This window comes from Arvicola amphibius, chromosome 6, assembly GCF_903992535.2.
Source record: "Arvicola amphibius chromosome 6, mArvAmp1.2, whole genome shotgun sequence".
Lineage (NCBI taxonomy): Eukaryota > Metazoa > Chordata > Mammalia > Rodentia > Cricetidae > Arvicola > Arvicola amphibius.
In genome coordinates, this window is record NC_052052.2 from 25,760,846 (window position 1) to 25,775,680 (window position 14,835).

The 14,835-nt window shown below is 44.0% G+C and overlaps 1 protein-coding gene across 2 annotated transcripts in view; it reads right to left on the minus strand.

Moving 5' to 3' along the window:
- The window catches only part of Clspn (claspin), a 34,258-nt gene extending 23,244 nt beyond the window's left edge, over nucleotides 1–11,014 (minus strand). For both annotated transcript variants that reach the window (XM_038334149.1, XM_038334148.1), the window contains exons 1-8: nucleotides 10,991–11,014; nucleotides 8,855–8,963; nucleotides 7,885–8,324; nucleotides 5,482–5,643; nucleotides 4,685–4,762; nucleotides 4,105–4,177; nucleotides 2,880–2,988; nucleotides 2,114–2,691 (exon numbers count right to left, since the gene is read on the minus strand). In XM_038334149.1, coding sequence (XP_038190077.1) covers nucleotides 2,114–2,691; nucleotides 2,880–2,988; nucleotides 4,105–4,177; nucleotides 4,685–4,762; nucleotides 5,482–5,643; nucleotides 7,885–8,324; nucleotides 8,855–8,963; nucleotides 10,991–11,014 — 1,573 coding nt within the window. The remainder of the gene's footprint in view (nucleotides 1–2,113; nucleotides 2,692–2,879; nucleotides 2,989–4,104; nucleotides 4,178–4,684; nucleotides 4,763–5,481; nucleotides 5,644–7,884; nucleotides 8,325–8,854; nucleotides 8,964–10,990) is intronic.
- Nucleotides 11,015–14,835: the final 3,821 nt, after the last annotated feature.

The following is a 14,835-nucleotide window of genomic DNA, read 5'->3' on the forward strand; positions in this document are numbered from 1 at the left end:
GTAGATTTGACTGTCCTGGAACTCTCTAAGTAGACCAAGCTACTGATCTTGAGCTCAGAGATAAGCCTGCCTTTGCCTCCCAAATGTTGGGACTAAAGGCATGTGCTATCATACCCAGCCAGACAAAATGCTGAATTAAAAGAAAGTGTCCATCACGTGGCAGGTATTATGCTAGGTTCTACATAAGCTAAATGTTATGCTGGAAAAATTACACAACTCCTGAGCCTGTTTCTTCATTTTGCAAATTAATCTCCAGGGCTATAAGAATTAAGGAAGATAATAAAGAATATATCAGGATTTAATATAATAGATGCTCAAAAAAAGGTTTTACTCTTGTTTCTGAGCCCAGGACTACTTAGATAGTGCCTAGTGTCATTTAGCACGTTCCTCGGTGCGGTGGGCAGCAGCTCCTTCTTGTCCCTTGCTAATGACTCTGTGTAGCTGTGTTTCATACCACCCCAGCTAGATCTTTACTTCCAATCAAATGCCCATCTTCTCTTTTTCTATCATTTCCAAAATGTCCTTCCCAAGCATACTTACAGTGTACACCTGTAACTCTAACACTTGGGAGGCAGAGGTAGAAGAATGCTGCCAAGTCTGAGGCCAGCTTGATTTACATTGTGAGTTCTAGAATAGCCAAGGTCACACAGTGAGACCCTGACTCAAAACAACACACACACACACACACACACACACACACACACACACACACACATTCCCAGAGTACTCTTCTCTCTCCTCTACAAAGCCCATCTACCCAACGAAGTCACCAGGAATATTTTACAACGAACACAGTGGCTGACATAGCACCTGCCAATGATAAGCTAACTGAAACAGTCTTTTGTGTGTGTGTGTTTTCGAGACAAGGTTTCTCTGTGTAGCTTTGGAGCCTGTCCTGGAACTTGCTCTGTAGACCAGGCTGGCCTTGAACTCACAGAGATCCACCTGCCTCTGCCTCCCGAGTGCTGGGATTAAAGATGTGTGCTACCACTGCCTGGCTGAAAGTCCCGATGTAAATAATTTTAGTTATCACTATTTGAATGCTTCTTTATTCATGTGAATCATTATTTTGATACACCTTCAGTATTGTATCACTCTGGAGCCATACTGTATAGTAGGTCTTTCTTTTCTTTCTTTTGAAGATGGGTTAGAGAGAAGCCAGGCTTGAGTGCTGGCACACACCGAATCCCAACACTTATGAGGCAGAGGCAGGAGGACTGGGAATTCAAGGCTAGCCTGAGCTACACAGAGAGATCCTGATTCAACAATAACTAAATATCCTAAACTCAGTTCAACAACTTGTAATATACTCTAAGGATAGGGAGTGACTCATCTAACATGCATGAAGCCCTAAATTCAATCCCTAGCATCCATGAACCAGGCATGGCAGTACATGCCTACAATCCCAACACCCAGAAAGTCAAGGTCACTCATGACTACACAGTGAGTTTGAGACTAGCCAGAGAAACACAAGACACAAGAATGTCAAGAGTCCTGGAGCTGCAGTTATAAGTAGTTATGAACCATCAGACGTAGGTGCTGGGAACCAAACTCTCTGGTCCTCTGGTAGAACAAGTGCTCTTAACCAAGGCCTACAGTGAAAGGACCATTTACCTGGGTGTATGATAGAGCCTTGCTCGTAAAACAGGATGCCTATGAGGTTACAGGTGACCTTGCTCTGTCAGCTCAGAAAGGGGTAAAGCATCTTATAAATGTAGCAAACAGTTTAGTATCTGTTGAGTATGGGGCTTGGGGGAAGAAATTCAGTTTTGCAGACAATTTAAGTGGACCAAAGGGTTTCTCTCTGGCTGTGAAAAATGGAATGCTTTTATGAATGATTTAATAAGATCTGACACAGGGTCAGAGAAAAATTTAGATGTTCAAATCAGAAACAAATTCCTAAATACCATAACCCAACAGCAATCTGCCTATTCTACATGCTAATTATCACAAGGCTTCCATCTGAAAAAAGCCTTAAAGATTACCCTGACATTCTGTCAGACTCATCTGAATGAGATTCTAGTGCAATCCCTGGCTTCTCCCACGTTCACCATCTTCCACACGAGCACAAGCTGCCAGTGTGAACCACAGTCTCCCCAGTTTCAAGGGTTACCTCTGTTCGTTTCAGGTTCGTCAAGTATCACAAAGGAATCTTCATCAGCACCCAGCCGAGGCCGAATGGAGACATCCACTCCCAGTTGTCGAAGTCGATCCGCGGTGAATCTTCTCACCTTTTCAGGGGGAGCGACTGCTGACAATTTAGTCTTCTGCTCTGGCTCTTCCTCTTTTGAATCTGTTTCTTCTATTTTTTTCAGTTTTTCTCCCTCCAGGGCATGAGGGTCAGATGCTGTGAGTTCTCCGACCTGACATTCCTCATTGGCCTTGTTCCTGGAGATGGGGGATTCCTGCTGTGATGCTGATCTGTCCCCAGGAGAAGGTCTGTCATCAATGTGCTTCTCGGGCTCCTCAATTTCCAGCTCTCCATGTCTTACCGGCTCCTCTGACTGAGCTTCATCTGACCCGGTGGTGATCCCAGCTTCTTCCGAGACCTCAGGTAAGACATTAGTACCTGTCGCAATTTCTGTACCTGGTGTCCGCTCAGTGCCTTTGCCGGGGTCATCAGCAGTCATCTCAGCTGCATCTGCTGTGGTTATGGTTTCCTTGTGATGGCTTGACTGATACTTACACGACCTAGTAAAGGGGAAATGAGCTGGAATTGAAAATTCTCAAAACTCTCACTGTGAAACACTCTCATCCCTCAACACAGAACGAATCGTTTAAATCAGTTTTAAGGGACTATGGAGTCTGAACTTTTATACCAGATGCTACAACACTGAATATTCACTAAGACAATAATCACAAGAAAAGCAGGTTCTTACTTCAGCAGGGCCATGGCATTTCCCTGGCAAGTGGGCCGAGGTTTACGTTTGAAGAAATCATGAATGGTTTTATTCTCAGGCATATGATATGGAAGATTAAGTGCAGATTCTAAAAAATTGGAACAAAACAAGGAAATACTCGTGTATATTTTGAAATGCCACTTCATACTCAGTTAATCAAATAGTGTAACACAGTCATCGTGAGAAACAGAAGCAATCCTGCTTTACCAAGGGCAAACACAGATAGGCTCCTTGGAGAGCCCTGGCTTTTGTGTTTGTTTTGTTACAGGGTCATGCGGTGTAACATTGGGCTAGCCTGGAACCTGCTGGGGAGTCCATGTTGACCTCAAACTTCCAATCCTCCCAGCTTCAAACACCATAAGGGCCTTGGACCATAAAACAGGCAAAAATCGACCAGAATGACTTTAACAAACACATATTCTTAGATTCCACTTCAAACTTATTGAATCAGAATCATTGTGGGGCCTAAAATTTTATAGATTTCAAAATTTCCTACAGGGACCCTGATGTAGTCAGTCCGTATACAACATTTAAAAGCTTCCCCTCGGGGGCTGGAGAGATGGCTCAGAGGTTAAGAGCATTGCCTGCTCTACCGAAGGTCCTGAGTTTAATTCCCAGCAACCACATGGTAGCTCACAACCATCTGTAATGGGGTCTGGTGCCCTCTTCTCACCTGCAGGCATACATGTAGACAGAATATTGTATACATAATAAATAAATATTTTTTTTTTTTTTTAAAAAAAAAGCTTCCCTTCTAGGTGCTAGAGCATTAACGCTCTCACAGAGGATCCGAGTTCAGTTCCCAGAACCCATGTCGGGCCAGCAGTTCACAACTGCCTATAACTGAGCTTCAGGGGCTCTGACTTCCCCTGGCCTCTGTGGGCAATTACACTCACATGAATACAACCCCCCCACATATACATACAAATACAAACAGCTTAAAATTTAAAAAAATATATATCTTAGAAACAAAGTTTCCCCTTAACTCTACCATAGTTCTGCAATTTTTCTTGCTTACATTAATGGTCCATGGGCATTGAGAACAATGGACATTTATCAAGCTTAACTCTAAATTTCAAATCACAATGTGAAACCACATCAGGAGTATCAGCAAACCAACTCCCCTACGTCCACGTTGAGGTGACAAAAAACAAACCACAAAACCATGATTCAGCTCAAAGTTTACTGTACTGGTTTGTATTACCTCGGACAAGACGCTGGGTCTCACTGTGTAGCTTTTTTAATGCTTCCTTACTTAACTTCGCTGCCTTTCTTTCCTTTAAAAAACAAAACAAAAGGTGAAACTACATTAATGGTGTTTTCCAGAAAGATATTTATCCCTGAAGAGTTTTTCTCTCCAAGAAAGCAGGAAGAGAAGAACGGGCACTAATAAACTCAGTACAAGAATAAAATGTATTTATTAGCAAATCTCAGAAAACAACTTTAACCTAATAATATTTCTGCTCCTTCCATGTACCAAAAAAAAAAAAAAAAAAAATCTTGGAGGACGGAGAGATGACTCAGTGGGTAGGAGCACTTGCTGCTCTTGCAGAGGACCCATGTGGCAGCTCCAGGTCCAGGGGATCTGACACCCACTTATGGCACCAAGCACTGCACGCACGTGGTACATACATACACATAAAAAACAAATAAATCCTTTTAAAAAAAAAGAAGTAAATAAGAAAAGAAAGATCTTGGAAATCAAATAAGATAAAGATTTATCTATGAGAAATGCACTCTCCTGTGGAAGAGATCAATATAATTACTGGGTGGGGCTGTCTTACCTTCCTCCCATTGCCTTTAGAGAACTCATTTTCCTCTTCTAATGAAAACGGCTCACTCTCCAGAGACGGTTCCTTTTTCTAGAAGATTGCAAATTGATTAAAGACAAAAATTAAACTCAGATAAAAAGATATTTTTCTCTTGTTGGTGAGAGGCATTGAACTAGGCAAGTGTTCTTCCACTGAGATACATCCCCAGTCCTCAAATTTTGATTTGAGACAGGGTCTCATTAAATTTCCCAGGCTGGCCTTGAACTTGCAATTCTCAGGCTGGTGAAAGGATGTTTCTTACTACTTTACTCTTAAGTTAATAATTACCAGTTAGAAACTTTTCCTACTGTGCTTAGAAAAGAGTTAGATACAAATAGAATCAGAATCTTAAATTTTCTATTTACTTATTTCCTAAGAAAGGAAATGATATCTAGGGAACTAAAAAAACAATGCCTCTTTTATGGGGACTGGAAATGTTAACTCGGCAGTTAAGAGCATTTATTCAGTTCTTAACACTTGTGTCATAGCCCACAGAGCCAAAGTGCAGAGGACCAAGATTTGACTCCCAGTACCCACAAGGCAGCTCACAACCACCTGTAACTCATGTTCTAGGGGATCCAATGCCCTCTTCTGGCTTCCATGGGCATTGTATGCATGCGGTACACAGACATATATGTAAGCAAAAACCCACATACATAAAAACAAATTTTTTAGAAATTAAGTTAAAAAAATGAAAGTCGCAACAGTAAATCAAAACACAAAGCAAAGGTTTGAAGAGGCAGGCTAGGTTGGGATGGCTCTTCACTTGCCTTGTGATTTTTCATTTTGTTCTTCACGGCTGCTCTTATTGACTCTAATGACTCTTCATCTTCCATTGGAGAGTCGTTTTCTTCTTCCAAACCTGTTTCAAAAAGATCACTATCTTCAAGAAGACAGCCACTGTCATTAAGCGGCTGGTCTGCAACGCTTTCCTGGATAATAAAGAAAAGGCACAACCTAGTCATTTTAAAGTCTAGCATTTCACATCATGTGGCAATTTGAAACAGACAACAAACCCCACCATCCATCAACAGACAAAACAGCACACCTAGAACATTCTTAATGAGTCCTAACCTACAATTAGCCTTTGAAATCCAAGCTGTGATTTTTGTTTTTCAAGACAGGGTTTCTCTGTATAACAGCTCTGGCTGCCCTGGAACTCCCTCTGTAGACCAGGCTGGCCTCAAACTCACAGAGATCCTCCTGCCTCTGCTTGCAGAGTGCTGGAATTAAAAGTGTGTACCGCCTCCCGCTAACAAATGAACTTTTGATTGATTATGTGTTTTTCAAAAATCCTCCCTTTGAAGTCAGTTTCATCAGAGGAGCAGTAACAAAGAATTACTACAAGAACACACCAAGAAGCCAGAAACCCATCTATTTGGAAGCATCATGTATCCATAATGGCAAAGAACATCAATATTTCTAAATTACAAAACCATTCCACCTTATGCAAAGCAGTCAATATAAAACTACAATTTGTGTACAGAAACAGTTTTAGGAACTAAAACCTACATTTTAAAACATTAATCTACCTTAAAAAATTAAAACCTAATAATTCTTTAGAATGTACTTCAACAAACACGAACATGAAATATTCATACATACATAAGGGTATATTGTTCACACTTAAAAAATAAAATTCTGCTGGGTGGTGGTGGCACTTGTCTTTAATCCTAGCACTTGGGAGGGAGAAGTCTCTGTGAGTTCGAGACCAGCCTGGTCTACAGAGTGAGTTCCAGGATAGCCAGGGCTGTTTCACAGAGAAACCCTGTCTCGAAATATGGGGTGGGGAGGGGGGGAAATGAAAGAAATTCTGTCATTTGCAGCAACGTTGATGGGAATCAGAGGACTGAGGAAGTCTGAATGTAATTGGCCACCATAACCTCGTAGGGAGTGGACTGTTAGAGGTGTGGCTTTGTTGGAGTGGGTGTGGCCTCGTTGGAGGACGTGTGTCACTGTGGGAGTGGGCTTTAAGGCTTCCTGTGCTCACGATGCGGCTTAGTGTCACAGTCAACTTCCTGTTGCTTACAAGATGCAGCACTCGCGGCTGCCTCTCCAGCACCACGTCTGCCTGCTTGCTGCCATGCTCCCCACCTCTAAAACTGTAAAGGAGCCACCTCAATTAAAAGTTTTTTCTATAAGAGTTGTCGTGGTCATGGTATCTCTTCACAGCAATAGAATCCCCAACTAAGACAAGGACATTATGTCAAACTGGAAAGAGAAACAGCACGTTCCCACTTCTATGTGGATATTAAGAAGTTGATTTGGGGCTAGAAGACAGTTCAGCAGTTAAGAGCACTTGCTGCTGTTAAAGAGGACCCAGGTTCAGTTCCCAACACCTTCTCTCCAGAGGATCTGACATCTCTGACCTCTACAGGCACCTGCACCATCCACATGGTGTACATGAGCTTACACAGGCACAAACACATATACATTAAAAGAAAAAAAAGAATTAGAATAGAGGGGCCTTGGATGGATGGGTTATAGAGACAACAGTGGGTATAGGAGTGTGGATGAATAACTTTTTTCGTTAATAATTTGTTTATTTTATGTGCATTGGTGTTTTGCTTGCATGTATGTGTGTGAGGGTGTCAGGTCTCCTAGAACTGTAGTTACAGACAGTTGTGAGCAGCCATGTGGGTGCTGGGAATTGACAGGGTCCTCTGGAAGAGCAGTCAGTGCTCTTAACTGCTGAGCCATCTCCTCAGCCCTCAAGAATAACTCTTAAGGTCCTACAACACAGTAAGATAACTATTGGTTGACAACTATTAACTCAATACTTCAACATAACCAATGGACAGAATTTTTAATGTGTCCACCATAAAGAAAAGCTGACTGCTGGAGGTGACGGGTTTGCCCATCTGGTCCTTACACGCTGCACACATGCACCGAAATATCGCAGAACCCCTAAGTATGTGCAATTACATGTTCAGTAAAAATATATTTTAGAAGAACCTTTAATAAAGACTGCATTATAAAGTTCAGAAAAATGATTGCTGGGCTTGGTGGCGCACACCTTTAATCCCAGCACTCAGGAGACAGAGGCAAGTGGATCTCTGCGAGCCAAAATCTAGCCTGGTCTACAGAGCGAGTTCCAGGATAGCCAGGACTACATGGTGAGACCATCTCAAAAATAACGAGAAGGATTACAAAGTTCGGAAAATCTAACACACCTCATGTTTTGTTTCCTTCTTTTTCAGCCGCCGAATTTTTTCCACCATTCTCTCCTCTTTCTCGAGTCTTCTCTTGGATTTCATTTTTGCTTTTCCCTCAGCTCCTTCTCTGGAGAGGTTTTTGGCTAGCTTTCTGTCAGGGGTGAGATCCAGGGGGCGTCCAGACTGGTGGCTCCGCTCTAAGGAAGGCATCTCTTGAGTCCCGGGGCTCTCCTGACTTACAGGTCCCTCCATGTTACTCTCGTCGCTGTTGGCCAGAGTCTTAGCGATGCTTTTGTGCTCTCTGCTCTCCCTCGAGTGCAAGTTCTCTTTATTCTCCTCCGCGCTGCCATAGGTGGGCATCTCTGGAGTGACATCTCTGTCCTCAGCCTCCGAATCGCTGTCCTGCAGCACTTTCCTGCCCTTCAGTTTCTTACTCACAAATATCTCTTCGTCAGAATCTGGAGGAAACATTTAAAAAATAAAAAAAGGAGATACCCAATCATCTGGCCTTCTTCCTAGCTACTTAAAATTATATTTAATTATACATGTGATATGTCACCTTGTGGGATTACACAACTACCATTAAGAACTGGCTGTAGCAAAGCATATCTAAAAATACACTACAAGTTTTTTCCTGTGCCAAAACCTCTCTTGCTAAAAATGTAATTATATGTACTTATAATGTGTGAAGCTGTTCTAATCATCCTGGCAGGTGTTAGAAATCCTTTTCTATAGTGAATGCAATTTAACCAGGCAATGTAGTAATTATTAGACATTTTATCTATTCAGTTATATAACAGAAATGGATATTCCTTAAAAAAAAAATCTATGTAAGCACTGTTATTTTCTATCTGTAAAAAAGAAAATAATAATAAAGTTGGGGCACTAACAATATAAAAAGTCAATAAATAATGTAATTAACTGTAACTGCTTTCAACCCAGGACCCCACACTCTCCTCCTAAGATGAATATACTGTATGTTACAAACCTCTTTCACTCAGGGGCTCGAGTGTTTCAAAGCTGCCCTGTCCACTGTCTACAGGACTGTCCGCTGCTTCTTGTGAAGCAAATTTTAGATCATTGACCTCCAGCTTAACCTAGAAAATGAGAATAAACTTTGCATTAACAAGGAGACAGAGAGCCTGGTCTACAAGAGCTAGTTCCAGGACAGGCTCTAGAAACTACAGGGAAACCCTGTCTCGAAAAACCAAAAAAAAAAAAAAAAAAAAAGCAAGGAGACAGAGCACCGAGTATGTATGGATTCACAATGCATGGGGTCATCCTGCTGCAACTGGAAAGAACCAACACAATGGTTTGATGAAGGGATGACATTTAGAATCGCTGGCCAAAACAATAAACAAACAAAAACAGACATTAATTCCTACGGAATGCTAAGTGAACAACTCCTTTACTTTTAATTATTAAGCACATTAATTGTACCAATCAGATTCATTGTGTTGTTTCCTTTTTTAAATTGAAAAGACTAATTTATTTTATGTATATGGATGTTTTCATCTGCTTATGTCCGTACACCATATCCATGCAGTGCCTGTGGGAAACAAAAGGGGGCGTGAGAGCCCCTAGAACTGTAGTTACAGACTGCCCTCATGTGGATGCTTGGGATTGAACCAGGGTTCTCCACAAGAACAACAAGGGCTCTTAACCACTGAGTCATCTTTCCAGACCCTTTTAAATTTTTTTTTAAAAATTTACTTAGTTTATGTTTATGAGTATTTCTCATGCATGCATGTAAGGGCACTCACTGTATGCAAGCTTGGTACCCATGAAGGTCAGAAAAGGGCATTGGATCTGGCCGAACTGGAATTAGGGATGGTTGTGAGCCACCATGTGGGAGACAGGAACAAACACAGGTCCTCTGGAAGAGCAGCAAGTACTCTTATGTAATGAGTCATCTTTCCAGCCCCCTTTAAAATTTTTTAATTACATCATTCATTTTGTGTCTGCATGGGCATGTTTGGAGAGGGAGTATGGAAGTCAGAGGACAACCTTCAGAAGTCTATTCTCTCCTACTAGGTGGGTCCTAGGGATGGAGTCAAGTCATCAGGCTTGGCAACAAGTGCCTTTACTCACGAGCCACCTCTCAGGCCCCGCTGTGACACACACACACACTGACAGACACACACACACACACACACACACACACATCATGCAGTAATTGTCTTCATCTGCCATTTTAACTCTGCCTCCCCATCTCCCTGGTACTCCTCTCTGTCCCTAGTAATCCTTTCACCTACTTTCAGGCTTTTCTTTTTTTCCTTTTCTTTTAAAATAAGAGTCAGTTAAAAGCATGGCTTATGAGGTCAACCACCTGCTTTTGTAAATGATTTTTACTGAAATCAAGGCCTTTTTTTGGATTTAGGTGAGGTGAGAAGGCAGGTCGGTGCAGGATGAGATCTCATCTTGATTTTAGTCTGATATTTTTGTTCAGTATCTAATCATGGAAACTTTATGTCAAAATATGGCTTTCGTTTGGTGATTAGGTTTTCTGGTACCCCATTAAATCTGTTCCCAAGGCAACTGTCTCGTCCTAGTCCTGGCTCCAGAAAAGAACACAGATCCCAAAACAGTTTCCTGCAGCCAAATTCCACCAGTGAGCCGTCAGCTACCAGCGGGACGCAGCGCGGGAAGCACTGTTGGCGAACGGAGTGGGCCCACGCGCGAGACCCGCACAGGTCTCTTCCAGAACCAGTTCCAACTTCGTACTCCCCTCGCCCAGTGTTTACAGCGAATCCCGCCCCACATCCTCCAGGCTAGGCTGGCCAAGGCCTCCTTATTGCCGGGGATGCTGTAAAACAGGAGCTTGCGCGGCAGGAAACGCGCCAAAGAGCAGGGCGGGCTGCCGTGACAAGCCGAGAACCCGGCTGGGCCGACAGCGGCTCGGGCCGCCGAACCAGGAACCTCAAGGTCCGAGCGCGGGAAGCCGCCAGGAGGAGACCCGAGAGAGGCCCAGGCCCCGGCCCCCTTCCCCATCCCAGGGGTCTCGGAGCGGTGCACGCCGGGAATTGTAGTCCTTCGGGCTCGGCTCTCGGACCCCGCTGGGTTCCCTGTCATACCTGGCCCTCAGCGAACGTCCTTCACAGCCCCGGCCGGAGCCTAAACTCACCTCAGAATCCACTTCGCCGGTCATGATTCCGGCCTCCGTACCGCGCGGCTCCGGGAGAACCGGTCCTCAGTAACTTCAACTTGCCGGCGGCAGCTCCCGCCGTCTCCAGCCCGGCAGCAGAGTTCGAGCTTTCGCGCCCAGACGCACTACAGCACCCACCCTCGGGGGTTTGCACCAATCCGAGGGAGGGTTTCCTTCAGAAGCCCCACCCCTACCGTCCTGCCAATCAGGAAGCGCCTCCAGCCGGCCCTGCAAATGTATTTTGGGTTGATTTGGCGGGTCGCGGCTGCTGTTGTCAACCAGATCTAGGAGTGGCTTTGGGGTGGCTGGGGCTGCCCGGTGCGAAAAGGTCCGGCGCTATGGCTTGGAAAGAAGGTAGATTGCGAATGGTGTCCTTGGACTTTTGATCTTTGTGTTTCATGGGTCGTACCAAGCGCAATTTGAGGAGTGAAACTTCCAGGCAGGAAGTGAACTAGGGAGAAGGAGATATCCCCGGGGTGGGTGTCCCACACCTGATTTTTTGATAAGGGAGCCTGAGATCCCATTGGAGGCTTTCTCCATCAGTTGATAAATCAGTTAGGAGCAATCCTAAACTATAGAGTTGTGTTCTTGCCTCTGTTTTTCGATTCTTTGTCTTTTCTTTGCCCTGCTCTATGGGCAGTTAAAGCTGACCTTTCTGGACTGCATAGTCCCAGCTGTCCTACCTTTGGGGTTCTGTATGTTCAGGCTAGTGGTAAAACTACTTACAAGGTTATTGTAAAGAGACCAGCTGGCACAGGGAAATAAAAAGCTGAGAATTTATTACCCCCTCCCCCCGCCGCCCCACTGGTATGGCAACCAACTCGGCCCAGTTTGCTGAGGACTTTTCCAATTAGCACCGGAAAGCCTCACATCCCTAGACCCTGCTCTTCCAGAGGACCCAGGTTTGATTCCTATCACTCACATGGCAGCTCACAACTGTCTGTAACTCTAGTTCCAGGGGATGTGATATCCTTTTCTGGACTCCATGGGCAACAGGAACAAACTTAGAGCACAGACACACATTCAAGCAAAACACCCATAAACATCAAAATGAGTAAAAACTTATTTTTATCCATTAGTCTACTCTTCCAAGAAGTTAGGCTCTTTGGATTTTGCTACAGCACACAGAATATTTCCAAGTCAGTTCTAGGCCAGCAAGATAGCCCAGCAGGAAGAGGTGCTTGTTGCAGAGGCGGATGACCAGAGTTCTAGCCCTAGAACCCCACAATGGAAGGAGAGACCTGACTCCCCAAAGTTATTATCTTACCTCCACATGGATGTTATGGCACATGTGTGCTCCGCTCACTCGCACACAACATACAAAAAAATAAATTCTGAGATTACATGTATACAAGAAAAATGGAACTCAACATGTTTAGGCCATTGTCAAGTGTTCTGTTATGATTTTTTCTGTGGCAGATAAAACAGATGCCAAAGATTAAGAAAAGTTTGAACGGTTGTCTAAATCCCATCTTTCACTCCTTTGCATTTTGCTGCCGTTGGGCAGAGAATCAAAACCAGGACCTCACCATGCTAAATAGTGTTCTCCCACCCTAGTCATTCTCTAGGTCCTTTTTCTCTTCTTATGAGAGATAGCCTATCATGTTGCAGTTTATTACAGTTCTGTAGAGTTTGTGAGCTGCTTTATTTTAAAGGCCTAGGCCTAGGAGGCCTCATTTCTGGAGGAGCACTGCCACCAAGTGGTAGGTAGGACTCAGTCCCCCCACCTCTCTCTCTCTCTGTCTCTGTCTCTGTCTCTCTCTGTCTGTCTCTCTCTCTCTCTCTCTCTCTCTCTCTCTCTCTCTCTCTCTCTCTCTCTCTCTCTCTCTCTCTTTCTCCCCTGTGATAGGGTTTCTCTGTGTAGCACTGGCTGTCCTGGAAGGCTTTCTGTAGACCAGGCTGGCCTCGAACTCATAGAGATCCGCCTGCCTCTGCCTCTCAAGTGCTGAGATTAAAGGTGTGTGGTGCCACTGCCTGGTTTACTTTTTTAAAATAGTAATTTAACCCCCACCCCATTTTTTAAAATTGTGGGGCTAGGTGGACATGCCATAGCCCTTGTGTGAGAGACTGATAACAATCTGTGGGATCTATTTTCTCCTTCTAGAATGTGGGTTCTGGGATCCTAAACTGGAATTACTAGTAGTTGTAAATCCCCGGGTGTGGGTGAAAGAAGTAAGCACTCTCTGTCTCTGCGCCATCTTTCCGTCTCCCTTGCCCTATTTCTCATCTGAAGCCACTTAGAGAAGGCTTGGGTTGTGTGAGAGTAGGAGAGTCGCTGTAAGATTAGTCAAAGAGTTATTTAAACTTGTCTTTGGTAGAATGACATATTTATATCATCCAGCAAAGGACTTGAGAAAAATTTCCTATTTCAACTTCAAACAGCTTTAAAGCTCTTGAGAATGTCCTTGTTAGAGGTTATATCTGGCTTTCTTGCTTACAATACCTCCTAATCAAAAAGAAAAAAAAAAGGTCATGCAAGAACCGAAGCATAATAGTTGCTTAATAGTTGACTGAATGATCAAAATGTCAGACTAAGAGCAGAAAATGACCGGGGCCTTTCTTCAAGGTGAGCCAGCTTACTTTCTGTGTAGAGGCTCCTGTGCCACAGCTTCGTCCAACCTCAAGAACCTATAAAGCAGTCACCTGTTCATTCAACAAACCCCAAGCTCCTATTTTAAGCCTACGTTAGACACGGAGAATGCAAAGACACATAAAAGGCAGTGTGTTCTCAGAGAGCCTCCCACCGCTGTTGGAGACAGGCAAGCAAGCAAGTATATGCAATATGTAAATGCGTGCAAGAGATTGTGGAGAACTGGAGGGAGGGACAACTATAGCTGGTGGCAGACTGTGGCTGGGGCAAGGCAGGGGAAATGACTCACCAACTGCATTTCAAAGACGAGTTAGTTCCCCAGGCTGGCGCAAAGAGGAGACAGCATTCCGTGTTCATACATGGACTTGATAAAGCATGTTGTGTTCAGGGAACTGAAAGTAGGTCACTAGGGCTCGTGCACAGGGTGTATGGAGGGTGGGAGGAGGGGTCAAAACGTCTGGAATGTTCTACTCAGAATTTAAACAGAATGAACTAGGCAGTTGAGGAGTAGAGGTGGAAGTCGTTAAGGAGAGTGGTACAGTCAATTATATGCCTGAGACAGATAATCCCAGCGGTGTGTGGAAGATGGATTAAAAGGGGATTATACTGGCGGCAGAAAAACCAGAAAGTCTCTGGGAGATTACAGGAACTTGAATTAGGTCAATGGTAGTAACAATGAAAGAGAGGGGATGGATTGGAAAAAAGAGACAAAATTAATAGTGCTTGGTTGATGATTAACCTTGAGGGTGAGGGAGAGTCAGGGTGACCCCAGTGATGTCCACATTTCTGGGTTGATGGCGACAGGCCATGATACTCTCCATTGAAACTAAGAACGCATGTCACTAATTCAAAACTCACCCATCTCTCAGGAGGTGTAGGGAAGGAGGATTTTAAGTTTGAGGCCAGGGGAAGGAGGATTTTAGAGAAAGGGACAGACAGAGAGAACAAAGAAAAGGGGGATTTGAAATGTAGCTCAGTTGCTGAGTTACTTGCCTAGCAAACCCAAGACCCTGGATCCCATCCTTAGTGACACAATGACTGGGCATGGTGGCACGCTTGTTATCCCAGCATTGAGGAGAAGCTCTGCTTAGCAGTTTATTTGTGTTCTACTCACACAGTGTCTCTTTACTACTCCATGTCTTCCCTGGATCCCTACCCAAGAAATACACAGAGCAGAAATTCCTCCGCCCTGGCTGGATTCAATTTTCTCAGGTGTTTTTAGGTCAGTGCAGAG